We start from the raw sequence: 27303 nt of genomic DNA on the forward strand, positions 1-27303 counted from the left end.
AACTTGGGTCACGCAGATCGTCAAGGTAATTCAGGCAAAGGTGATTTATTTTCATTTTATTTTTACTTTGCCTCAGCTATGTAGAAAATTACTTTTGTCACCTTAATAATTTGTGATAATGGACCATCACAAATGCCATCACCATACAAACAAAACATAGTCTTCTTTTCTAGGGACACTGCCCATCCCTGCCCAGACCCCACACCCAGAGTCACCAACATGTAGCTGTAAATCACCAGAAACTCCAAACAACCCACAACAGTGAGGGATCATCTTCACGTTGATGATGCAACAATGCCTGGGAGTGTTTTGGAACGGATTGGCTTTTTATTTTTTTATTAAAACAAAAAAAAATTTAAAGATTTTATTTATTTATTTGAGAGAGAGAGAGAGCAGGCACATAAGAGCATGCAGGGGGTGTGGGGGGGCAGGGGTAGGGGGAGAGAGAATCCCAGACTCTCCACTGAGCATGGAGCCCACCAGCCCCCTGAGATCATGACCTGAGCCAAAATCAAGAGTCAGATGCTCAACTGACTGAGCCACCCAGGCGCCCTGGGTTGGCTTTTTAAAAAGTTGTTTGCGTTCATTTGGGGGATTGCCAGCTAAGATTCAACTCAATTTGGTTTTTTGTTTGTTTGCTTCTGTGAGGGAATCGAGGCTGAGAACACAGGGATTGCCTAGAGAATTAGCATGGGAAAATGATGTAAAAGCTTTAGGCACATTAACTACTTAGCAGTCCATCAACAGCAAGGTGACTGAAACTATCTCCCCCTTTGTGTGTGCTTTGGGGTGTGGTAATGGTGAACAGGTAGGGTCCTGTTCCCCTACAGGCAAAGAGGGTCTCTTGTCTTGGCAGGGCAGCACTGTATATAGGGCCTGTCCGGAGGCAAGTCCACGTGTGGGGGAATGTGTTCTGTTCAGCCCAGTTTTGGGGTGAACGCTGATAGACCTGGCAATGCAGTTGGGGTGAACTTGGGAGGGGGTCAGTTTTTCTAGACTTGTCCCCCAGCTGGGACTCTCCCTGGTGAAGCTGGCAGCACTTGGGGTCCTCCTGGCCCCAGGGTATGCAGGTTCCAGGCCCTCTGCATTAACATCACGAGGAAGGTGCTCTGCTGCGAGCACTTATTTGTCTCCAAGTGTTTGCCCCAAGGCAGTCACCCACGTGCTGAAGGTCTCGCATACAAGGGCTCCCCAGGGACAGGGCAGGGAGGAAGACCTGTCTGGGGGTGGCCAGGTGACAAGGTTCGCTGGCTGGGGTGGTATGGGCTCGGGAGAGCCTGAGCCCCTGCCCCCACCCCAATTCTCCAACAGCTCCTGGTCCGCATTTGCCAGTACAGGCCTCCGCTTCGGCCACGACCCTTGCCCTAGGGTCCTCCACTTCCAGCAAGGGCCCCCAAGCCGCCGCCCTCCCCAGGTCCCTGCTGGCCCCGCAGCGACCTCCCCCGGCCCGGCCCGGCCCGGCCCACTCGGCCTCGCAGGCCCGTCGCTGGGGGCGGGAACCTGCCCCCACCCCGCGGCGTCCCCTCCCCTTCACTTCCCCCTCCCCTCGGTCCCTCCCTCCCCTCCCCCCCGTGGCGAGGCGGCGGCGGCGGCGGCCGAGGCTGAGGCGGCGGCGGCGGCGGCGGCGGCGGCGGCGGGCGGGGCTCGGCTCGGGCTCCGCGGGCGGGCGGGCGGACATGGCGGCCAACATGTACCGGGTCGGAGGTAGGAAGGCTCGGCCCGACCCGGCCCGTCTGGGAGCGGGCTCCGGGAGTGGGGGATCGGGGCGAGTTCACCCTAACCGCCGGGAGCTGTGGGCGCCCGGGCGGAGGGCGCAGGGGGCGGGGGGGGCCGGGGCCCGCAGAGGGGGCCGGGGCTCCCCACCCCCGCCACCCGCCCCTCCCCCGACCGTGGCCCACTGGGGGCCGGCGCCCACCCTCCCCCTCCGCTCCCACCCCCGCTCAGTTTTCTAGGGCCAGGCCTGTACTTGGGGGTGTGAATTCTCAGACGCCCCCCTCCAGGACGCCCCCATTGAGTATCGGCCGTCGAGCCCCCTAATAGGGGGGTTTCTCCCCGCGTGGCTTCCAGGCAGTGGGGGTTGGAGAGGATGGGGGGACATCCCCCCCGGCTCTACTCCTCCCCTTCAGTGGGAGTGTGGGGTGAGGGGCGTGGGGGCGATGGGGGCAAAGCCAGGGGCACAGCTGGACAGGCCTGTTTGCGGGGACAGGGCCCTGCACCTCGCCTTCCTCAGTCCCCCCTCCCGTTTCTTGCCCAGCCCCCCAAGATGGGGCATAGGGGAGCCGGGGCACCGCAGCCAGAGGTGGGGAGTTGAGCTCTGCCTGGACGTTTGCTCTGGTGACTGCCTCCTTCCCAGCCTTCTGCAGAAGAGAGAAATAAGGTCAAACAAACTTTCTCCCTACTCACGACGCCCTCCTCCCTCTTTCTTGGTAAAATAATAATTCAGATAAGTGGCGTGTTTGTGTGTGAGACTTGCTCTTCTCTGCTCATTAGCTGAGCTCCTGATGGATGGTGTTGGGAATGGCGTGGCCAAATGAGGCCACTTTGCAGAAGAGAGACGGGAAAGAGCCCCTAAGATAGACAATAACAATGCAGCCCAGCCTTTCAAATAAACACACAGTGGGAAGTTTCCAGTGAGCCTATTACAGGAGAGGAAAAGTCACTTGAAAATTTTTATCTTTTTTATTGAAAGCCTGCAGGGATTTCTTTATAACAAGACCCGAAATGAATCTGGGTTAAATATGGCAAAGAGCATATCAAAATCCTGATAACTCCAGAGAGCTCTGTCTTTCGGAAAGGGAACCCCTTTTCATGCCCCTCCCCCATCATCCCAGCTAGAGCTGTGGAAAAGTTTGTCAGTGTGTTTCCTCTTACCTACTCTGCTCACCTGATTTTTTTTTTTTTTTTTTTTAAGTTGGTGATTGAAATGTACTTTGGGCTGCTAAGCTTTTCAAGATGCTCTGAATTTGTCTTAGGTCAATAGTTTTATGTGAGGAGCATACTCCAGGGTAAATTGGATTGGAGGGAAAAGATGTGGAAGCAGTTATAGCTTGAAAGACACATGTTTAGTCAGCCCTGACTACTCGGTGATGAGAAGAGTCTTTTTGTTTATTAGTAAAGAAGTGATGTGTGGCCCGAAAGACTAGGAGAACTTGATAAAACATTAATGGAAATGAAAATGCCAGGAAAATAAGGGTCTGTGAATAGTAGGCATATGAGAAAATGTATTAAGGTTGTATTGCTTTTACCCAGGAATGAATTATGTGCTTCATTTTGAATGTGCATTGCCTAATACAGAAGTCATAGATTGACAAACGTGAATGCTGTTGAAAAGATTAAGCTCTTTACTTCCTTTAATTACAGATTATGTCTACTTTGAGAACTCCTCCAGTAACCCGTACCTAATCAGAAGGATAGAAGAACTCAACAAGGTATAAATACACTGAGTATTCTTGATTTTAATATTAAAAAATAATTGTTTTCCATTGAAGGGTAATTAGGTAAAAGGCATAAGAGGTGATTTTACTTTTATTCCTAGACTCTTTGAAAGTAGAGATTGCAGGGGCGCCTGGGTGGCTCAGTTGGTTAAGCGACTGCCTTCGGCTCAGGTCATGATCCTGGAGTCCTGGGATCGAGTCCCACATTGGGCTCCCTGCTCAGCAGGGAGTCTGCTTCTCCCTCTGACCCTCCCCCCTCTCATGCTCTCTCTATCTCATTCTCTCTCTCAAATAAATAAATAAAATCTTAAAAAAAAAAAAAGTAGAGATTAGAGAGTTATGCAGGATTCTGAATATTCTTTTGCTTTGTATAATTACCTGTGATATTAAATGTTACTGAAGTATTTAACATCTGCAGATTTCTTCAGATTGCTCAGAGCTTCTCAGAGCAGGGCACTCCTGTAACTCAGTCCTTTTTTATATTTAGAGTCATAATTGTATTTCTCCCTTTTCGGTGAATTATTTTTTTCCTCTTCCAGCTTTAGAAGGAGGAAGCTAGGAAATAAAGTATTGAAGGGAATTTGTAAAATTTTGGACTAGACTGACTAATAAGAATACAGTTTTGGTATAATGTAGATTAACTTACTACTTTAGGCCTTAAGTAAATAAAATTTTTATATTAAGGTTTGTCTCTGATCGCTTGTGTCCAGGACATCAGAAGCATTGTGACTGCAGTAGGTGAGCTTTTATAATGGTGACATATGAAAAGTCATGAACTATATGAGCCATGGATTACTAATGGTGCTCTGGTTTCCTCCAAACCAACTTTGAAGGTTATTTATATAGCTTATGAGAATTCATAGCGTTAAAATGTTGGGGGCTCTCTAGCTAATGCCTTTCCCCCAAAGTACCATCTAGAGACTGGGCCAGTTCTGGGTCCCAGGAAGCAAAGTGTGGTTTATGAACCCTGAGATCTTGATTTGCTTCTGGAGATATCCCCATGGACCTTGCATTTATAAAAATTCTGTTGTAGTTGAGACCACCACCACCAAATGAAGAGAATGGCCTCAGGATTAGATCAGTCTGTGGGTGGGAACTATCAGGGCGTCATTCTGATCTCTTTTGTGTTATTGATGTATAAGAGTGTAGGCAACGTGAAACTGTTTATCAGTTTATTTAGAAAATTAATTAGGAAACAAAGAAAAATGTTGGCCTATATGAGACATATTCTCTGGCTGCTCCCTGTCCCTCTGACCTCCACTCTTAACTGCTCTCTGCCTTGCTCATTTGGCTCCAAGCACAGTAGACTCTTGGCTGTTTCCACATGCATGTACCTTAGGACTACCAGGTGTTTTAATTCCCTATACCTTCCTCGGCCTTGCTCTTTTCTCTGTATCATTTATCACCTTCCAATATACTTAATTATTGTGTTTATTTTCATTGCCTGTTTTCCCAGACTAGAATGTAAGCTCTGTGTGTATCTTTTCTGTTCACTAATTCATCCCAACTGCCTTAGAATAAGTGACTGGCACATACTTAAGGCATTCAGTAAATATTTATTGAATTAATGAATTTCTCAAATGTCTGACTTTAATGCTTGCACATAGCTTTACTGTTTACAAAGTATTTTGATTCATTCATTTTACAGGTATTTCTGAGGACCTGCTACCTGCCAGGCATTTTTAGATATGTGCTTTTAGGGATTCAGGGGTGAACAAAAATAGGTCCAGTAGTGGAGACAAGCATCAGCCAAATAATCCCACAAGTAGAAGGAAAATCGCAGCTGTGCTAAATTTGCAAACATCAGAGCATGGTGTTCTGGAAGCATATGATCTGGGGATTCACATTTTTACTTTTTTTGAGCCTCAAAATAACCTTAAACCTTAAAGGCAGATGCATCATGGAGTTGTTGTGCGGGACACAGTGGTTATGTGACTGGGTTGCACATCTAGCTTGAACCTGGCTCATTTCATACTCCTTTATCATTATATTACTGTTCACTCCAAAAGTATCCCTTGTTCTTCATCCTCACCTTCCTGGCCCTCTGCTTTCAGCAGAGAGTCCTTAATATAATAATGGTTTTTTTCATTCTGGGGATGACTGAATTGTGAGAGATGAGTCTGTAATTTCAGACAGTGGCAGTTTGAATGGATGGATTATTTTTAAATAAGTCAGATTGGCTAAATACGAAATATTTATATAGGGCCTTTCTTTTTCTTTTTTGAAAATATTTTATTTATTTGAGAGCAAGAGAGTGAGAGAACATGAGGGGGAGGGGAGGGGCAGAGGGAGAAGCAGACTCCCCGCTGAGAAGGGAGCCTGATGCAGGGCTGGATCCCAGGACCCTGGGATCATGACCTGAGCTGGAGGCAGATGTTCAATTGACTGAGCCACCCAGGTGTCCAATAGGGCCTTTATTTCTGAAAGGATGTGGAAAAGATACCTCATTTTATATTTATTTATTTAAAGATTTTATTTATTTGACAGAGAGAGACACAGCAAGAAAGGGAACACAAGCAGGGGGAGTGGGAGAGGGAGAAGCAGGCTTCCCGCCGAGCAGGGAGCCTGATGCGGGGCTTGATCCCAGGACCCTGGGATCATGAGCTGAGCCGAAGGCAGACGCTTAACTGACTGAGCCACCCAGGTGTCCCAAGATACCTCATTTTAAATAATTCATTAAACAAATGTTTTTTTTAGTACCTGTTATGTACCAGGCACTAGGCTAGGCTCAGATATACAACAGTGAACAATATGGATGTGTTTTCTGCCCACACAGGGTCTACATTCTCTTGAGGGGGGCACATGAAAAGGCAAGTTAGTAGGCATAAAGAAAATAGCAAAAATGGTAACTTTTTTTTTTAAGATTTATTTACTTATTTGAGAGAGAAAAAAAGTACGAGTGGGGGAGGGGCAAAAGGAGAGGGAGAGAGAATCTCAAGCAGATGCTGCGCTGAGCAGGGAGCCTGATGTGGGCTTGATCTCCCAACCTGAACCAAAACCGAGAGTCAGAGGCTTAACAGGCGTCCTGATGATACCTGTTAAGAAGGAAATAAACAAGAGCCTTGACCTAGGGGATAACAGAGGTTACTTCTTTTGGATAGAAAGGGAAAGGATTTTAAGGACATTGAAGTTGAGGCCTAAAGGTTGAGGAAGAAGTAGCCAGGGAAGAGAGGCCACATGAGTTTTCCAGATAAAAGGCCCTGAGAAGATCGGAGGTCACTTTGGCAAAGTGGGGAAAGTTAACATGATGGAAAATCCAAATAATGAATTTAAGAGCACTTGATATATTCTAATTGGTAAGCCAGGATAGGAAAGGACATTAACCTAAGAGGCTCCTGGCTGGGTCAGTCGGTAGAGTATGTGACTCTTGATCTTGAGGTCCTGAGTTTGAGCCCTACGTTGGGTGTAGAGATTACTTAAATAAAAAAAATTTGGGGGCGCCTGGGTGGCTCAGTCGTTAAGCGTCTGCCTTCGGCTCAGGTCATGATCCCAGGGTCCTGGGATCGAGCCCCGCATCGGGCTCCCTGTTCCACGGGAGGCCTGCTTCTCCCTCTCCCAGTCCCCCTGCTTGTGTTCCCTCTCTCACTGTCAAATAAATTTAAAAAAAAAAAAAATTTTTTTTTAAAAAGAAAGGACATTAACCTATTTTTTTTTTAAGATTTTATTTATTTATTTGACAGAGAGAGACAGCAAGAGAAGGAACACAAGCAGGAGGAGTGGGAGAGGGAGAAGCACGCCTCCCGTGGAACAGGGAGCCCGATGTGGGGCTCGATCCCAGGACCCTGGTATCAAAGGCAGACGCTTAACGACTGAGCCACCCAGGCGCCCTGATATTAACCTATTTTATTAACTATCTTCTTGAAGTTTGTTTATTTATTTATTTTTAGAAATTTCTACATCCAAAGCGGGGCTCCAGCTCACTACCGTGAGATCAAAAGTCAAATGCTCTGCTCACTGAGCCAGCCAGGAGCCAGGTGGCCCCTATTAATTATCTTCTGAATAGAATGTGTTTTTGGAACAAAATTCCTAGGATAAGCTGTCAATCACCATTGTTATAGACAATTCACTTTTTTTTTTTTTTTTAAGATTTTATTTATTCATTTGACAGAGAGAGAGCACAAGCAGGGGGAAAGGTAGGCAGAGGGAAAGGGAGAAGCAGGCTCCCCGCTGATCAGGGAACCTGATGACACACGGGGTTCCGGGGCTTGGGGGCTCCAGGGCTCGATCCCAGGACCCTGGGAACATGACTTACGCTGAAGGCAGACAGTCAACTGACTGAGCCACCCAGGTACCCCAAAAATTCACTCTTATAGAATGGATTCTGGTTTTTTAAAAAATCCTATTTGAAATGTTACTTGTTCAGTTTGAAAGCTGGGCTACAGTATTTCATTTTTTTTTAATTACAGTAGTAGATTTTTTTTAAGATACTATTTTTAAGTAATCTCTACACCCATTATGGGGCTCAGACTCACAACCCCGAGGTCAAGAGTCGCATACTCCACCAACTGAGTCAGCTAGATGTCCTTGGTAATAGAATTTTGTCTCAATTTTTTTCCCTAAAAGTTTTGGAAAAACCAGTAATTATCAGTTGATAAACACAGTTCAACATTGATTATCTTATATTCCCTTTTTCCCTCTCTCCTAACTTGTACTCAGATATCACGAAGATGATCTTTTGGAGGACGAATATAAGATTAAAATTATGAAAACAACTTTTGGTAAATTTTATTTAGTCACTATCTAGGTTGGGTGGTGTTCTTCTAAAGACTGTGTCTGCATGCATGTCAAGAGAAAGCTATATGGGCGCCTGGGTGGCTCAGTTGGTTAAGCGACTGCCTTCGGCTCAGGTCATGATCCTGGAGTCCTGGGATCGAGTCCCACATTGGGCTCCCTGCTCAGCAGGGAGTCTGCTTCTCCCTCTGACCCTCCCCCTTCTCATGCTCTCTCTCTCTCTCATTCTCTCTCTCAAATAAATAAATAAAATCTTAAAAAAAAAAAGAGAAAGCTATGTACACATAGTAACAGTATAGTCTCAGGAAGTTTTGGAAGTTAAACTTGTGGAAAGATTAGCATGTTACTTGCTATTTTTGTTTTGTTTTTGGTGTATATGTTGTATAATTTGTGTGTACCTTCATATTCTATATAATTTATTAGCCATCTGACTTGTTCTGAGATTCATTTTACTGTTTCGTGTCTTCCATCTTTTTGGTGGGGAGAGGGGAGTCACTAATTTCTTTGAGTGTCTGATGATTCCCTCTGCCTCCATCTACATTTGCACATATAGGAATTTGCACATAGTTTCAGGAGATTCCCTCATGAAACCTAAGGTAAGACCCCCCTCCAGTTTGGGATCTCTTGGGAATAAGGACAGAAATTGGGAAAGGAAAGTGGATTTTCACTTGTTCTTTACTGTAGGCAAACCACAGACTTTCTGAAATGGAAAGTGTGTGTGTGGTGGGTTTTTTTGTTTTGTTTTTGTTTTAATAATGTACTTCCTGGGGCGCCTGGGTGGCTCAGTCGTTGGGCGTCTGCCTTCGGCTTGGGTCATGATCCCAGAGTTCTGGGATCGAGCCCCACATCGGGCTCCCTGCTCCGCGGGAAGCCTGCTTCTCCCTCTCCCACTCCCCCTGCTTGTGTTCCCTCTTTCGCTGTCTCTCTCTCTGTCAAATAAATAAAAATTAAATAATGTACTTCCTAAGTCTGAGATAGAAACAGACATGAGTATGAGGTTGACTAAAATGATTTTAGAGCTTATGAAAAGCCCCTTATCATTAGAGGATATTTTAGTAAATGTGCTTGATAGAATAGGGACTTAAGAGGCTGCAACCTAAATGGAGAAAAGAACATAGCAAAGAAATTGATGTGATGAAACACAAGGCTTTTTTATTTTTTTTAAGGATTTATTTATTTATTTGAGAGAGAAAGCTCGCGCCCTCTGTCAGTGGTAGGGAGGGACAAAGGGAGAGGAAAAGAGAATCTCTAGCGGACTCCCTGCTAAGTATGGAGCTTGACACTGGGGCTCGATCTCCCCACCAGCCAGCCCGCCGATCTCCCCACCAACGGACCAACCAGTTAGCCAACTGCCCCGCGCAAGCACTGCTTTAAAAATTTTTAAGTAATCTTTCCATCCAATGTAGGGCTCAAACTCACAACCTTGAGATCAAGAGTCACATGCTGTACCGACTGAGCCAGCCAGGAAGGAGCTCCTTTTTTTTTTTTTTTTTTTTTTAAAGATTTTATTTATTTATTTGACGGAGAGACAGCGAGAGAGGGAACACAAGCAGGGGGAGCAGGAGAGGGAGAAGCAGGCTTCCCACTGAGCAAGGAGCCTGATGCTGGGCTCGATCCCAGGATGTTGCGATCATGACCTGAGCTGAAGGCAGAAGCTTAACGACTGAGCCACCCAGGTGCCCCCAGGAAGGAACTCCTAACCTAGGTCTTTAGAGCAGTGCTTGGCAAACTATTTGTGGTGTAAGATTTTTAAGAAGGTTCACTATCTCAGACTGCTTTTATTTTTATTTATTTTTTATTTATTTTTTTATAGATTATATTTATTCATTTGACAGAGATACAGCGAGAGAGAGAGCACAAGCAGGGGGAGTGGGAGAGGGAGAAGTAGACTCCCCGCTGAGCAGGGAGCCCGATGTGGAGCTCGATCCCAGGACCCTGGGATGATGACCTGAGCCGAAGGCAGATGCTTAACGACTAAGCCACCCAGGCGCCCTCAGACTGCTTTTATAAAATTAAAGGAAAATAGTAGAAAAATGAAGTTTAAAATAGGCTTATAAAAACACAAGCCTTCATTTTTCTTTTTTTTAAATTTTATTTTATTATGATAGTCACCATACAATACATCATTAGTTTTTGATGTAGTGGTCCACGATTCATTGTTTTCATATAACACCCAGTGCTCCATGCAGTACATGCCCTCCTTAATACCCATCACTGGGCTAACTCATCCCCCCACCCTTCATTTTTCATTATTAGGTTCAATAGATTAAAATTAACTACCAAATGCTCTAACACACACTCTCAGTCTCTGTTCTCATTTCAGTACACCGCAGGAGTTGTAGACCGGGCCTTGGACCACAGTTTGAGTAGCTTAACTCAGAGGCATGCTTGAAAGTGTGTGTGTGTGTGTATTTGTAGAGGGGAAGAGGAATACTGTAGTTATAAAATACCTAATAGCCAAGTGTGTGCATCATTCAGAAGAGACTGCTTATTTTGAACTATGTCCCTCTACCTCAAGCAGGTTTAAATAAGAATTTAATTAGTTTTGTAGAGTATTCCTGGTTGAGGAACTCTCTAGAGAGGCAGAAAAAAATATGCCTTTAAATGGTTGCTTTGGGTTTTGAAAATGCTTTTGTCTTAAAACTGATAAAGAGCTTGTAATTGTAGTCCTTGATAGATTTTATTTACAAGAAATATCAGCCTGTTCATTTATTAGATTGCTGGATCATTACTTCTGGAGGATGTATTTGATCACAATATTGTGAAATATAGAAGCACTTTGGTTAGGATTTAATATGATTTCAATTCAAAGGGGCAATATTTTTTCACGACTATTTCTCACTCTAAAATACTGCTGCTGAACTTCCTAAAATGGACAGTTTACTGCAGCATATATATATATTCTTATTTCTTTATGTCTGAATATATTTGTAAGCCCAGAGAAATTCTGAAAAGTTGTTCTCAATTTTTTTTTGAAATTGGAAATCACAGTAGGATTTTATTGTAATCTGTGTGTTTTTACAAGGAACTTTGTAATGAATGATTGACCTTGAAAGTTCTCAGAATTCATAAGGAATGGGAGAGTAGGAGCCTGGGCCCCAGCTGCAGTAAATTACAACCTAACTGAATATTGGTTATATTCTAGACTGTAGTCAAAAATAAATGAGAGCTTCAGTGTTCATAACTCATTTTTAATACTTTCATATGTGAAGGTAAACTAAGTGCTACTGAGAATATTGACTACTACGGATTCGTAGATTTACCTGGGCTAGAGAATGCTTTTCCAGGTCATCTGCTTCATTCTAAGTGATGGCTTCCCACACTCACAGAGCTTCACCATCAGTCAAACATGGTTGTTTAGGAGAGGGCTGCATGATTTTACTCTTAGTCTATACTTCTGGGAGTGGGTTTGGAGGAGATAAGTTTAACTGTCTTAAATAAGTTACAGTTGTGGGGCGCCTGGGTGGCTCAGTTGGTTAAGCAACTGCCTTCGGCTCAGGTCATGATCCTGGAGTCCCGGGATGGAGTCCCGCATCGGGCTCCCTGCTCAGCGGGGGGTCTGCTTCTCCCTCTACCCTCTTCCCTCTTGTGCTCTCTGTCTCTCATTCTCTCTCTCAAATAAATAAAATCTTTAAAAAAAAAAAGTTACAGTTGTGGCTTTTAAAATTTGGGGGATTAGTTTCTCAAAGCTAATCAGATTTCACTCTCTGGCTCATTAAAGCGATCTGATCACTTTAGTTTAATTGATGCCAGTAAGTTATTGTATGTTTGACATTTCAGTTTCACTTGGAACTTTTACAAGTGCTGCTCATCCTCATTTGAGTTTTTTAGCTCTCTGATTATCCCCCAGTTGAGGTTGGCACAGTATAAATGAGAGTGTTCTTATAATTATATTGTATCTAGTTTTGTTTTATAAACTATTTGAGTCTACTATTCAGTACAGATAACTTTTATTTTTCTTATTTCTTAGACTGCAACTGGCAACGTGGAAGCAAAAGTAGTGTGCTTTTATAGACGACGAGATATTTCCAACACGCTTATAATGCTTGCAGACAAGCATGCTAGTAAGTTGTCTTTTTTTTTTTAATTAAAAAATGTTTTAAGGTTTTTGTTTTCCATGATAGGAGGAAAAACACTTTTTTTGTTACCTGTAGCCTTTTGCTTTCCCATTTGTGTTCCTCTTAGAGTTTAGATGGGAGTAATTTTTTGGATGGTGCTTGGTTTTAGTATATATTTTCTTAGGTTGCATCACATGTATATTAGTCAATACATTGAAATAGAATTCTGTGCTTCCGCAGACAATCAGGGTAGTGTTTTACCATCTGCAGTTTTCAGTGGTGGTTTTGAAAGGCTTAAATATGAGCACATTTATACTTTATTGGTATTTTGGAAGGATATTTTTTTCCCTTCTAAGGCAACTGGGTAATATTTACATTTTAAAAAATTCTGATTATTTATTATATGCATATAGAATTAGGTATGTATGAAAAAAAGGTTTGCCAGAAAAAGAAGTGCAAAGTGATATTTATATATGGTGAACTCCTGTAGATAGCAACTTTGAGCCCTACTTTGTAGATTAACCTTTATTGTGTGTTTTCCCCCCCAATCAACGCTTTTTTTTTTTTTTTAAAGATTTTATTTATTTATTTGACAGAGACAGAGATAGTGAGAGCGGGAACACAAGCAGCGGGAGTGGGAGAGGGAGAAGCAGGCTTCCTGCTGAGCAGGGAGCCCCATGTGGGACTCGATCCCAGGACTCTGGGATCATGACCCGAGCCGAAGGCAGACGCTTAACGACTGAGCCACCCAGGCGCCCCCAATCAACAGCTTTGACATATTTTAGCTCCTTTTATAATTTTTTATTTTAAAATTTTTAAAATTTATTTTTCATTTTATCTTTTAAAACATTTTATTTTATTTTTTTATTTTTTAAAGATTTTATTTATGTATTTGACAGAAAGAGTCACAGCGAGAGAGGGAACACAAGCAGGGAGGGTGGGAGAGGGAGAAGCAGGCTTCCTGCTGAGCAGGGAGCCCGATGCGGGGCTCCATCCCAGGACCCTGAGATCATGACCTGAGCCAAAGGCAGATACCCAACGACTGAGCCACCCAGGCACCCCTAAAAGATTTTATTTTTAAGAAATCTCTACACCCAACATGGGGCCTGAACTCACAACCCTGAGATCAAAAGTCAAGTGCTCTACCAACTGAGCCAGCAGGTGCCCTACCCCTGTTTTTTTTTTTTAAAGATTTTAATCATTTATTTGACATTGAGAGAGCGAGAAAGGGAACACAAACGGGGAGTGGGAGAGGGGAGAGGCAGGCCTCCTGCTGAGCAGGGAGCCCAACGTGGGACTCGATCCTAGGACCCTGGGACCATGACCTGAGCCGAAGGCAGATGCTTAACAACTGAGCCACCCAGGCGCCCCTACCCCTTTGATTTTTAAAACAACAAACACAATCATAAAAAAAAGTGATTTAAACTTTAAGAAAGATGGGGCGCCTGGGTGGCTCCATTGGTTAAGTGACTGCCTTCGGCTCAGGTCATGATCCTGGAGTCCCTGGATCGAGTCCCGCATCGGGCTCCCTGCTCGGCGGGGAGTCTGCTTCTCCCTCTGACCCTTCCTCCTCTCATGTGCTCTCTCATTCTCTCTCTCTCAAATAAATAAATAAAAATCTTTAAAAAAAAAAAAAACTTAAAGAAGAAATATGTGGAATATAAATATTTTATTTTGAAGCCATTTTCATCCTACAAAATATATGAGACTAGGACATATGTATGTGTGTTTTTCAGTTTGACACTGATCTGTGATGCTCTGGTCTTGGGGATCCTGAAGCTTTTGAAGTGTTTTGGTAAGGGAGGCTATTGTGTGCACAGGTTTGTTCTGTGTCTGTTTGATAATCATTTCCCCACTGGGTCACTGGTTTGATCAGGCAGATTGGTGGTTGTATAAGTTAAATTCCTACTTTATTTTCTGCTGTAGTTCATAATGGTTTTGTATTTTTTTTTTAAGATTTTATTTATTTAGAGATAGATATTTATTTAGAGAGTGCGGGGGCGGGGCAGGGGCAGAGGGAGAGGGAGAGAGAATCCCAAGCCCACTCCGAGCTGAGTGCGGAGCTTGATCCCAGAACCCTGAGACCATGACCTGAGCTGAAATCACGAGTCGGACGCTTAACCAACAGCCACACAGGCGCCCCTGTAGTTAATAGTGTTTTTAAATTTTTCCATTTTTTTCTTTAGAAAGAATGGCATGAGTTCTATAATATTTATAAATTATGTATTGACAGATTTAGGGAATTCATATTTGTCCTTCCTGTATGAGACCAAAATACTACTTTTTACTTTTTATTTTTTAAAAGATTTTATTTACATATTTGACAGAGAGAGACACAGTGGGAGAGGGAACCCAAGAAGGGGGAGTGGGAGAGGGAGAAGAAGGCTGCCCGTGGAGCAGGGAGCCCGATGTGGGGCTCGATCCCAGGACTCCAGGATCATGACTTGAGCTGAAGGCAGACGCTTAACGACTGAGCCACACAGGCACCCCCAAAATACTACCTTTTAAAATGACATACTAACCAGTTATTTTAGTTGTAGCTAAAATCTATGAATTCAGTGTGTTACTAGAGTGGCTCTGCAAAATTATTTGGATTTCATTTACCATTTACAACATAAGCTTAAGAAAGGTGAAATGTCTTATTAATATTCATATACTTCTGGATTTAATTTAGCTTCTAATGTAGCTTCTAAAGTTGCTGCGGCAGAGGTAGTCTGGTATAAAGATTGTTAGGGGGTCTGCTGACTGCTCATGGAGAGTCTCAGCATGGCCGCATTTTGGTGCTGTTGTAGGCTTGTAGATGTAGAAAATCAGAATTGAGTAGGCTCTTGGTATTAACTCTTTGAGACCAAATTTAAGTGATTTAAAAGTCAATCAAATTATGTAATGGCAGTCATGTAGTTTAGAGAAAGACCGGGGTTCAGATTCTGCTTTGCTAGTTGCTGCTTGTCTTGGGAAAATTTCTCAATTTCTTATTTCCATTTTCCTCATGTGTAAGATGAGATTGAAAAAAAAAAAAAATCACCTCATTTTGTATTATATATATTTTACCACAATTAGAAAAGATTAAGGGAAAAAATTATACCAGCATTGATGTGAAGATTAAAGGACCTAAGGTCGGGCGCCTGGGTGGCTCAGTTGGTTAAGCGACTGACTGCCTTCGGCTCAGGTCATGATCCCGGAGTACCGGGATCGAGTCCCGCATCGGGCTCCCTGCTCAGCGAGGAGCCTGCTTCTCCCTCTGACCCTCCCCCACTCATGTACACTCTCTCTCTCTCTCTCATTCTCGCTCTCTCAAATAAATAAACAAATCTTAAAAAAAAAAAAAAGGACCTAAGATCATAAATAAGTGCTTAATAAATGTCAGTTGGTTTTTCTACCTCCTCAGCAATTTTTTAGATCACCTCTTTGTGTGGATTACTTCTTCTTTTTTTTTTTTTTAAGATTTTATTTATTTACCTGAGAGAGAGACCGAGATAGTGAGAGAGAGCACAAGTGGGAAGGAGAGGGAGAAGCGGGCTCCCTGCAGAGCAAGGAGCCCGATGCGGGACTCGATCCCAGGACTCCGGGATCATGATCCAAGCCGAAGGCAGTCGCTCAACTGACTGAGCCACCCACGCGCCCTGGGTGGATTACTTCTATCTACATTTGCCAGTTTCTTCCATCATTTATTGAGTTTACTCTCAAAGGTGGCGTCAGAAGTATCTTACTGTATTTCTGTTTGGTATTGACCAAAATTTCAGGTGGGGAGAATAAAATTGCCTGGATAGTTCTTGCTATATAAAAAGGTTTTAAAGGAGGATTATTGGAGAGAGAATCATACATTGGAAAGGTTTCAAAACTGGATTCCTGGGTGTGGTTGCCACTTAATTTTCCTGAGCCTCAGTTTCTCTACTTTTTTGTTTTTAAAGATTTTATTTGTTGATTTGACACAGAGAGAGAGACAGCGAGAGAGGGAACAGAAGCAGGGGGAGTGGGAGAGGGAGAAGAGGCTCCCCACCAAGCAGGGAGCCCGATGCAGGGCTCGATCCCAGGACCCCAGGATCATGACCTGAGCTGAAGTAAGACGCTTAACGACTGAGCCACCCAGGCACCCCATCAGTTTCTCCACTTAAAAACCTTTCCATTATGGACTCCTTTAAACTTTTTTATTATAGAAAATTTCAAACATTCAGAAGTACAGAGAATAGTATAATCCACCTGATGTTTCGACTACTTTGCATTAATAGTTATCAATAAATGACCAATCAATTCATCTGTACCCCTCCTCATCCCCTTATATGGAAGCTCATCAGAGAATCTTACCATTTCATCTGTAAATATTGCAGTGTGTATTTCTAAAAGATACGGCCTCATTCAAACGTAAAGAAAGTGCCAAGAATATACAGGGAACTCCCGTATAAGCTTTACCCAGATTCAGCAATTAACATTTTGTTCTCTTGACTTTATCATTCTTTTTATATGTATAAATTGAGTCATTTGAGAGTAAGTTGGAGACATCGGTGTGTTTTTCTAAATGCAAGGAAATTGTTTTCAGTAATCACAGTAGAGTAAACAAGTCAGGAAACCTAATATTCACACAAAACCATTATTCATAGTCCTTAATCAAATTTCATGGACCAGTGGTGTTCGTTATAGCTATATATAATTTTTCTTAGTTTAGAATAAAATTCAGATTCATTGTATTTTATTGTTCCTTTTCCTTGTTTTGGAACCAGTTCCTCAGTCTTTGTGTTTTCTGACCTTAACATTTTTTGAAGAAAACAGGCCATTTATTTTGTAGAATATGGCTCAATTTGTGTCCGTCTGATGTTTCCTCATGATTAGAGTCAGGATATGTTATGGGGTTTTTTGCAGGTTATGTTTTTTTTTTTTTTTTTGTAGGGTTGCCATGGAAGTCCTATTGTGTCCCTCTCAGTGCATTGTATTAAGAGGCAAATAATTGGTTTTGTCCTAATATTGGTTATGTTAGGTTTGGTGACTTGGTCAAGGTGGTGTCCCTTTGTATTTAGTAAGTTATTTTGGAGGAGATACCTGGCAACTATGTGAATAGTTTGTTCTTGGTCAATCTTTAAGCTACTCATTTTAGCATTCTTTGATCATTTAGGAATCTGTAAACAGTATTATCAAATATCTACTTAGTTTTCATGTTTTTTCTCTTATGAATTTTTTCTTTTTTATAGTTTGTTTAAATCAAGATCCAAATAAGGTTAATAGATTATGATTGGTTGATAGTACTCTTAAGTCTCTCTTTTTTTCCTTGTCTATCCATTTTTTTTAATTGATATATCATCCACATAGCATAAAACCCATTCTTTTGAAGTGCACAATTGAGTGGTTTTTAGTATACCTACAGAGTTGTATAAGTATTACCACTATCTAATTTCAAAATGTTTTCACCACCCAAAAGGCAACCACTTACTTCTTTTTTTTTTTTTTTTTTAAAGATTTTATTTATTTATTTGACAGAGAGAGAGATAGCGAGAGCAGGAACACAAGCAGGGGGAGTGGGAGAGGGAGAAGCAGGCTTCCCGCCGAGCAGGGAGCCCGATGTGGGGCTCGATCCCAGGACTCTGGGATCATGACCTGAGCCGAAGGCAGACGCTTAACGACTGAGCCACCCAGGCACCCTCAACCACTAACTTCTTATTCCCCCTTCCTCTCAGCCTCTGGAAGCCACCATACACTTTCTGTCTCTATGGATTGGCCTCTTCTGGACATTTCACATCAAGGAATCATATAATATGTGTGCGGGGTTTTTTCTTGTTGTTTTTTTAAGTAAGTTCTATGCCCTACTGGGGCTTGAACTCAGGAGATCAAGAGTTGCATGCTCTACCAACTGAACCAGCCAGGTGCTGCTAATAATAATAATTTGTGTCTGGATTTTCAAATTTAGCATAATGTTTTCAAGTTTTTTCCTTGTTATTGCCTGAATTCCTTCATTAGTTTTTATAGCTGAATGATGTTCCATTGGATGGATAAATGTTTATTCTTCAATTGATGGACAATTTGGGTTGTTTCAGTTTTTAGTTATTTTGAAAAACTAGCTACTGTGAACATTAATGTCCAAATTTTTGTGTGGATATTGATTCATATTCTCTCTATATATCCCTTAGTATTTTGTTGAAGATAACTGGTTGTTCATCCTATAATTTCCTTTGGTCTGAGGTTGTTTATTGCATCTCTTGTGTCCTTTACCATGTTTTTTCTGTAGATGGATAGTTAGGTTCAGATTCTAGAGGATCGAAAGCCACATGGTTTTTTGGGGGGAGAGGTGAGGTAGTGGGTGCAAGATTAGTTCCTGAGGTAGTATTGTGCACTTCTCCCATGAGGTCCATAATGTATTGTTTTGTTTTTTTTCCTTAACATTTTACTTAGAAATAATTATTTTTATTTATTTATTTATTTATTTATTTTTTAAAGATTTTATTTATTTGAGAGAGAGAGCGCATGAGAAGGGGGGAGGTTCAGAGGGAGAAGCAGACTCCCCGCTGAGCAGGGAGCCCGATGCGGGGTTTGATGCCAGGACTCCAGGATCATGACCTGAGCTTAAGGCAGATGCTTAACGACTGAGCCACCCAGGCGCCCAATAATTCTTAGATATACAGAAAAATTATTAAAAACATTACCAAGAAATCCCATATGCTCTTCATCCAAAACATTCACATTTTACTCTACTTTACTCACATTTTACTCTATTTGCTCTATTATATTTACTGTTTGCTCTATTATGTATTTATTACTGTTTTGAGCCATTTGAGAGTAAGTTCAAGACAGTTCCCCTAATTCCTAAAGATACTTCAGTGTATATCTTTTTTAAAAAAGCAGAGTTTCTGGGGTGCCTGGGTGGCTCAGTCTTTAAGCAGACGCTTAAAGGGTCTGGGATCAGGGTCCTGGGATCAAGCCCCACATCAGGCTCCCTGCTTGGCAGGAGGCCTGCTTCTCCCTCTCCTACTCCCCCTGCTTGTGTTCCTTCTCTCGCTGTGTCTCTGTCAAATAAATAAAATCTAAAAAAAAAAAAACAACCGAATTTCTTATCTAACCAAGGATGATGGTACACTAATCTATAGATTTATTCAGATTTTGCAAAATTTCCTATGAATGCCTTTAATAGGAAAGAATAAAAACAGATTTTTTTTTAAAAGATTTTATTTTTTAGTAATCTCTACACCCAATGTGGGGCTTGAACTTAGAACCCTGAGATCAAGAGTCACATGCTCTACTGACTGTGCCAGGCAGGTGCTCCTAAAAACAGAATTTTTAAGCTATCTTTTTGTAATGTTCTCATTGTTGAATGATGATTGCCTTGATTAATTCATTAAAGTTGTGAAAATTATGCTTTTAGTTCTACCATCCCCTCACTGGGTAGACTATCTCTGTGAAGGGAATATTCCCTATGTCAGCTATCAGGTTAATCTTCAGGTTCAGGCAGGTTAAATTAAAGGCTTGGACGTGGGGCACCTGGGTGGCTCAGTCCTTAAGGGTCTGCCTTCAGATCCAGGTCATGATTCCGGAGTCCTGGGATCGAGTCCCGCGTCAGGCTCTCTGCTCAGCGGGAAGCCTGCTTCTCCGTCTCCCACTCCCCCTGCTTGTGTTTCCTGTTCCGCTGTGTCTCTCTCTGTCAAAAAAAAAAAAAAAAAAAGGCTTGGACATGATTTTTCCTTTTTTTAGTCATTACCATTTTTATTTTTATTTATTTTTTATTTTTTTAAAGATTTTATTTATTTGACAGAGAGAGACACAGCGAGAGAGGAAACACAAGCAGGGGGAGTGGGAGAGGGAGAAGCAGGCTTCCCATGGAGCAGGGAGCCCGATGTGTGGGGCTCGATCCCAGGACCACGGGATCATGACCTGAGCTGAAGGCAGATGCGCAACAACTGAGCCACCCAGGCACCCCTCTTATCCTTTTTTTAAAGATTTTATTTATTAGAGAGAGAGAGTGTGCGTGTGAGAGAGAGACTGCAAGCAGGGTGACGGGCTCCCCACTGAGCAGGGAGCCTCTCCTCAGGATCATGATCTGCGCTGAAGGTAGACCCTTAATGGACTGAGCCACCCAGGCGCCCTTCAATTATAATCCTTACTGATACTCAAAAGTTGTCCTACCTTCAGCCAGAGGGCTTATTTATGTTGGTTCTTCAGTTATTTAGACATGATCTTAGTAGTCTTTATTATCTTACTTGCTTTTTTGATATGACAAGATGTTCCAGGCTCATCTTTTACACTTCTTGCCTCAAACCTAATCTCTGTGGAGTCCTGGCTCCTTTTACTGGGAAATGGTCTTGGAGACCACAGTCTAACCACAGGGGAGAGACTTTCTTTTGAGACAGACTGGTGCAATACCTAGTTGCCATGTACTTTTAACATATTGGATATTTCATGGTGTTATATATACACATATATTTAAAGATTTTATTTATTGCTTTGAGAGAGTGAGAGAGCAGAGTGGGGGCGGTGGGGTGGGGGGGAGGGGTAGAGGGAGAAGCAGACTCCCCACTAAGGAGGACCCTGGGATCATGACTTGAGCAGAAGGCAGACACTTAACTGACTGAGCCACCCAGGAGCCTCTCATGGTATATTTTTATAAAAGAAATCTGATTTTAGTAAGGTAATTTCACGGAATGCCAGAGTATGTACTTTGTTTTTATTTATTTATTTATTTATTTATTTTTAAAGATTTTATTTATTTTTTGACAGAGAGGGAACCAAGCAGGGGGAGTGGGAGAGGGAGAAGCAGGCTTCCCATGGAGCAGAGAGCCCCATGCGGGGCTCAACCCCAGGACCCTGGGATCATGACCTGAGCCAAAGGCAGACGCTTAACGACTGAGCCACCCAGGCGCCCCTGTACTTTGTTTTTAAAAGCATCTTGATTCTCTTAATCTATTAGAAACAGAATTTTGGTTTAAAGAAAAGATGGCAGTTTCAAATGGACATGGTTCTCAGAATGGAGTTTGAAAAATGAATTTCATCAGTATTCTTTATGGCCTGCTTCACATGTTTTAGATGTTTTTTGACATATTGTATACTTTTATATTGTGATTCCTAAAATGTAAAGCTTTATTTTTTATTTATTAATTTTTTTTAAAGATTTTATTTATTTGAGAGAGAATGAGATAGAGAGAGAGCATGAGAGGGGGAGGGTCAGAGGGAGAAGCAGACTCCCCACCGAGCAGGGAGCCCGATGCGGGACTCGATCCTGGGACTCCAGGATCATGACCTGAGCCGAAGGCAGTTGCTTAACCAACTGAGCCACCCAGGTGTCCCTTATTTATTAATTTTTATTTTTAATTGTTAATTTTTTAAAAAAGATTTTATTTATTTATTTGACAGAGCGAGACATAGCGAGAGAGGGAACACAAGCAGGGGGAGTGGGAGAGGGAGAAGCAGGCTTCCCGCTGAACAGGGAGCCTGATGTGGGGCTCGATCCCAGGACCCTGGGATCATGACCTGAGCTGAAGGCAGACGCTTAAAGACTGAGCCACCCAGGTGCCCCTTATTTATTAATTTTTAAAAAGATTTTTTTTTTAAAAGATTTTGTATTTATTTATTTGACAGAGAGAGACACAGCAAGAGAGGGAACACAAGCAGGGGGAGTGAGATAGGGAGAAGCAGGCTTCCTGCTGAACAGGGAGCCCGATGTGGGGCTCTATCCCAGGACCCTGAGATCATGACCTGAGCCGAAGGCAGACGCTTAACGACTGAGCCACCCAGGTGCCCCCTAAAAAGATTTTTTAAAAAAGATTTATTGAGGGCACCTGGGTGGCTCAGTCGGTTAAGTGTCTGCCTTCAGCTTGGGTCATCGTCCCAGGGTCCTGGGATCGAGTCCCGAATCGGGCTCCCTGCTCTGCGTGGAGTCAGCTTCTCCCTCTCCCTCTGTCTGCTGCTCCCCCTGCTTGTGCTCTCTCTCTGTAAAATAAATAAATAAAATCTTTTTAAAAAGATAGATTTATTGATTTATATGAGAGAGAGAGAGAACGAGAGAGCCCGCGCGCACAGAGGGAGAGGGAGAAGCAGACTCCCCACTGACCAGGGAGCTGGTTGCAGGGCTCCATCCCAGGACCCCCGGATCATGACCTGAGCTGAAGGCAGACGCTCAACTGACTGAGCCACCCAGGCCCCCCCTAAGTTCTTATTTTTAAGGGGCACCTGGGTGGCTCAGTCATTTAAGCACCCAACTCTTGATTTCAGCTCAGGTCATGATCTCAGGGTCTTGTGATCGAGCCCTGATCAAGCTCAGCATGGAGCCTGCTTAAGATTCTCTCTTTCCCTCTCTCTCTGCCCCTCCTTCCCCACTAGCATGCGCACGCTTTGTTTTTCTCTCTCTCTCACACACACAAAAAAAAGATTTTATTTTTAAGTAGTCTCTATACCCAATGTGGGGCTTGAGATCACAACCCCGAGATCAAGAGTTGAATGCTTTTCGGACTGAGCCAGCCAGGCTTCCCCCCTTTTTTCTTTTTTAAGATTTTATTTTATTTATTATTATATATTTTTTAAAGATTATTTATTTATTTATTTGACAGAGAGAGACAAAGCGAGAGAGGGAACACAAGCAAGGGGAGTGGGAGAGGGAGAAGCAGGCTTCCCACGGAGCAGGGATCCCGATGCGGGGCTCAATCCCACTGGGATCATGACCTGAGCCGAAGGCAGATGCTTAACGACTGAGCCACCCAGGTGCCCCTAAGATTTTATTTTTAAGTAAAAAATGTAAAGCTTTAGTAAATTAAATTTTGTGTCATCTTCTGCTGTATTTAACCAGTCAGGCAAAAAGTGAAGTTATATCACTTACTGGGGGCTGAAGTTGGGATGTAGGGAAAATGAGATGAGTAAGAATAGTTATTTTCTGATGAATGTTCATTCTGTTTGCCCCTGTGTTTCCACTACAACACGCACACACTTGGAGCTTTGTTGAAGAAGAAAAGGAAGGAAGATGGGAAGATTTATTTATTCCTACTAAGAATTATAAAACCAGAATTAGCTCTTGGAGAGAATTGGGGAGAGACTGATCTTTCCTACCTTAAATCCTGTTCATATTGTTTACCAAGTTATTGATGATTCTGGCATTTTTTAAAAAAATATTTATTTATTTGACAGAGGGAGACACAGCGAGAGAGGGAACACAAGCAGGGGGAGTGGGAGAGGGAGAAGCAGGCTTCCCGCCGAGCAGGGAGCCCGATGTGGGGCTCGATCCCAGGACCCCGGGATCATGACCTGAGCCGAAGGCAGACGCTTAATGACTGAGCCACCCAGGCGCCCCTGATTCTGGCATTTTTGTGTTATTATTTTGAGTAGAATCAGAAAGTACTGTTGACATCTTTTTTTAAAAATAATTAATTAATTAATTAATTATGGTTTTTAGTAATCTCTACACCCAGTGTGGGGCTTGAACTCACAGCCCTGACACCAAGAGTCACATGCTCTTCTGACAGAGCCAGCCAGATGTCCTTGATCTTAAAATTTTAAATAAGACATTTCAGGATGTGGTAATATTATGAATCAGTAAGGTTATGATTTGTTACAGGTAAAAGGTGAAGTGACTTCTATACCCAGTTCTTATCACATCCCGGTCTGAGTCATTATGTTCTTATAAAATGTCTTGGTGTCAAAGGGCATATTGGGAACTTTATTTTTTTAATATTTAGGTAGTAAGTAATTTATGATTATTAAAAAGATACAGAAAGTTTATTGTATTTTGTAGGAATTTTGGACTTAAATGGGATTTTAGAAAATAATTCATACCTTTATTTATTTATTTATTTTAAAGATTTTATTTATTTGAGGGAGACAGCAGGGGGTGGGGAGGGGCAGAGGGAGAAGAAGAGGGAGAAGCAGGCTCTACACTGGGCAGGGAGCCCAGCTTGGAGCTCAATCCCAGGACCCTGAGATTATGACCTGAACCGAAGGCAGAGGCTTAAGCAACTGAGCCATCCAGGTGCCCCTTTTATTTATTTATTTTTAAAGATTGATTTATTTAATTTGGCGCGAGAGCGTGGCAGGGATGCGCAGAGGGAGAGGCAGAGAGGGGATCTGGAGCACATTCCCCACTGAGCATGGAGCCCGATTCTGGGCTCGATCCCACGGCTCAAATATCGTGACCTGAGCTGAAATTAAGAGTAGAAGGCTCAACTGACTGAGCCACCCAGATGCCCCTTGGCACCTCTTTTTAAAAAATTTGTAACCAGTAATCGTAATTGTTACTTTGAAGTACTGAAATTGATTGTTTTGAATACATCTGTTCTGTTCTCTCCAGCTTTCTTTCCTGGCCTTAGCACACAGTTTGTATATTCTGAGTGCTCACTCTGAGGTTCTTTAATGTTGGGGACCTGGTCGTCTGCGTGTGTTTTGTTCATTATATTTGCTTATACAAATGTTTGCAGCTTTACATTTAGCAGGGGAACAAATCTGAAGAACAGCCAGGCTACCAGTTATTTGTCTTAGCATCTTGGTTGGCTGAAAAACTGCGGTGGTTTTAAAATACGGTCCCCAAATTCTTTGCCATTCCTTCCATTGTTAGATGGGGTCCATATTGTTGTGAACAGTACAATATAGTGGAAGGAATGCAGTGTGACTCCCAAGGCTGGGTCATAAAAGGCCATGCAGCTTCTGCCTGTTCTCTTGGAATGTTTGCTGTCAGGATGTTCCTGCTGGGAATTTAGCCACCATACTGTGAGAAGGCCAAGCCATATGGAGAGGCCATATATAGGTGCCATGGTTGACTGCCCTAGCTGAGAGCCCAGGTGCCAGACACGTGGCTGAAGGAACCACCAGCTGATCCAGTCTCAGCCATTTGAGTTCCAGTTCAAGCACTGTTCATTGGGAAGCAAAGGCAGGATTGCTGTGCTGTGTCTGAATTCCTTACCCACTGAACCTGTGAACAAAGTATAATAGTTGTTGTTTGTGCCATTAAGTTTTGGGGTGATTCCTAACTCAGCAATAGTTAACTGGAACAGGATCATAATAGATTTTCTGGTTTTGTGTAATTTCAATGATATTTTAAGATCAATATCAAAGCTTATCGCTGCCTACTAAAAGTATTTAATGAACTCTTCTTTATTTTTTATATTTTTTAAAGATTTTATTTATTTATTTGACAGAGAGAGACACAGCGAGAGAGGGAACACAAGCAAGGGGTGTGGGAGAGGGAGAAGCAGGCTTCCTGCAGAGCAGGGAGTCCGATGCGGGACTTGATCCCAGGACCCTGGGATCATGACCTGAGCCAAAGGCAGATGCTTGATGACTGGGCCACCCAGGTGCCCCTTGAACTCTTCTTTAAATAAGCCTCATTTTCTTTTCTTTTTTCTTAAAGCTTTTAATTTTTTTTAAGATTTTATTTATTTATTTGAGAAAGAGCGTGAGAGAGAGTACTAGACGGGGGAGGGTCAGAGGGAGAAGCAGATTCCCCGCCAAGCAGGGATCCCAACGTGGGGCTCAGATCCCGGGATTCCAGGATCACGACCTGAGCTGAAGGCAGAAGCTTAAGCCACCCAGGTGCCCCTAAACTTCATTTTCTTTCTTTTTTTTTTTTTTTTAAAGATTTTATTTATTTATTTGAGAGAGAAAATGAGAGACAGAGAGCATGAGAGGGAGGAGGGTCAGAGGGAGAAGCAGACCCCCCGCCGAGCAGGGAGCCCGATGCGGGACTCGATCCCGGGACTCCAGGATCATGACCTGAGCCGAAGGCAGTCGCTTAACCAACTGAGCCACCCAGGCGCCCCTAAACTTCATTTTCTTTTGATAGATTGACTAAATGATATTGCACTGATGCCTTATGCTGAATATTTTCCTCATACTTAATTTTTGGCCACAGTGAGAATAAGTCAGGAAAAATGCCTTCTTTATTATTCTGTAGTGAAATTCATCGATAGTGTAACTTATGTAAAAAACAAAACTAAAACTCGATATTTCATGTTCTAACTGAAATATAATATAAAACCATTCATAATAGACTATATAATACAATGCATAATATAATCATATGTACTGTATTTCAATATGTGTAAATTTGGGGGCATGACTATAGTGGAAGACATAATGAAGTTGTGAAATATCAGCGTCGTTCTGCCTGGGTGGCTCAGTCGGTTAAGCATCTGCCTGTGTCTGAGGTCATGATTTCAGGGTCCTGGGATCGAGCCCCATGTCGGGTTCCCTGATTAGCGGGCAGTCTGCTTCTCCCTCTGCCCCTCCCCTACTCGTGCTTGCTTGCTCCCTGTCAAATAAATAAATAAAATCTTAAAAAAAAAAAGAAATGTCTGTGTGTATGCATGGAATTGCTAGCAATGCAGCAGTTACAGATTAGACTGAAATGTTATATTAGGAACACTAATATTTGTCATGACTTTTTGGAATGGTGCTCTTGGTAAGCTCTGAACAAAACAAAATAGGCTTTTCTCTTTTTATATGATGGCTGCATTCCTGGAAAAGTCAGTTATATTAAAACCACATCCAAAGTATTTCTGCTCCTACATAGAATGGAATTAATTTTAGTTTCCAGTAACAGAGTCATGTTTTTCACCTATATAAATGTTCAGAGGGACATTGAAAAATCATGTGAATCAAATTTCTCTGGTACCGGACTGCCTTCTGCTATGTATAGTATTTCTATACGTTGTCTAGAGGTTTTTTTTCTTTTTTTTAGTTTCATATGTACAACATAGTGATTTGATTATTCTATATATTATGTAATGCTACCAGGATAAGTGTAGTTATCATCGCTCACCATACAGTGTTATTACAGTATTATTGACTATGCTGTACTTTTCAGCCCTGTGACTTATTTATTTTATTTATTTTTAAAGATTTTATTAATTTATTTGAGAGAGAGAGCATGAGAGGGGGGAGGGTCAGAGGGAGAAATAGACTCCCCGCTGAGCAGGGAGCCCGATGCGGGACTCGATCCCAGGACTCTGGGATCATGACCTGAGTCGAAGGCAGACGTTTAACCATCTGAGCCACCCAGGTGCCCGGATTATTTGTTTTTTTGGTGTTGAATTTGATGTCTAACATTCTTTTATATATGAAATAGTGGTACTACTCCCATTGTGGTACCTCCCCCTTACCCCCACAGACCCACCGTTTCAAAGGAC

At 42.6% G+C, this 27303-nt stretch overlaps 1 protein-coding gene across 3 annotated transcripts in view; it reads left to right on the forward strand.

Moving 5' to 3' along the window:
• The first annotated feature begins 1649 nt into the window (after positions 1-1649).
• The window catches only part of MTA3 (metastasis associated 1 family member 3), a 172419-nt gene continuing 146765 nt past the window's right edge, over positions 1650-27303 (forward strand). For all 3 annotated transcript variants that reach the window (XM_035000994.1, XM_035000993.1, XM_035000995.1), the window contains exons 1-3: positions 1650-1704; positions 3361-3428; positions 12136-12229. In XM_035000994.1, coding sequence (XP_034856885.1) covers positions 1677-1704; positions 3361-3428; positions 12136-12229 — 190 coding nt within the window. In that variant the 5' untranslated portion in view covers positions 1650-1676. The remainder of the gene's footprint in view (positions 1705-3360; positions 3429-12135; positions 12230-27303) is intronic.

This window comes from Mirounga leonina, unplaced genomic scaffold (genome assembly GCF_011800145.1).
Source record: "Mirounga leonina isolate KUSES-001 unplaced genomic scaffold, KU_Mleo_1.0 Mir_125, whole genome shotgun sequence".
Classification (NCBI taxonomy): Eukaryota; Metazoa; Chordata; class Mammalia; order Carnivora; family Phocidae; genus Mirounga; species Mirounga leonina.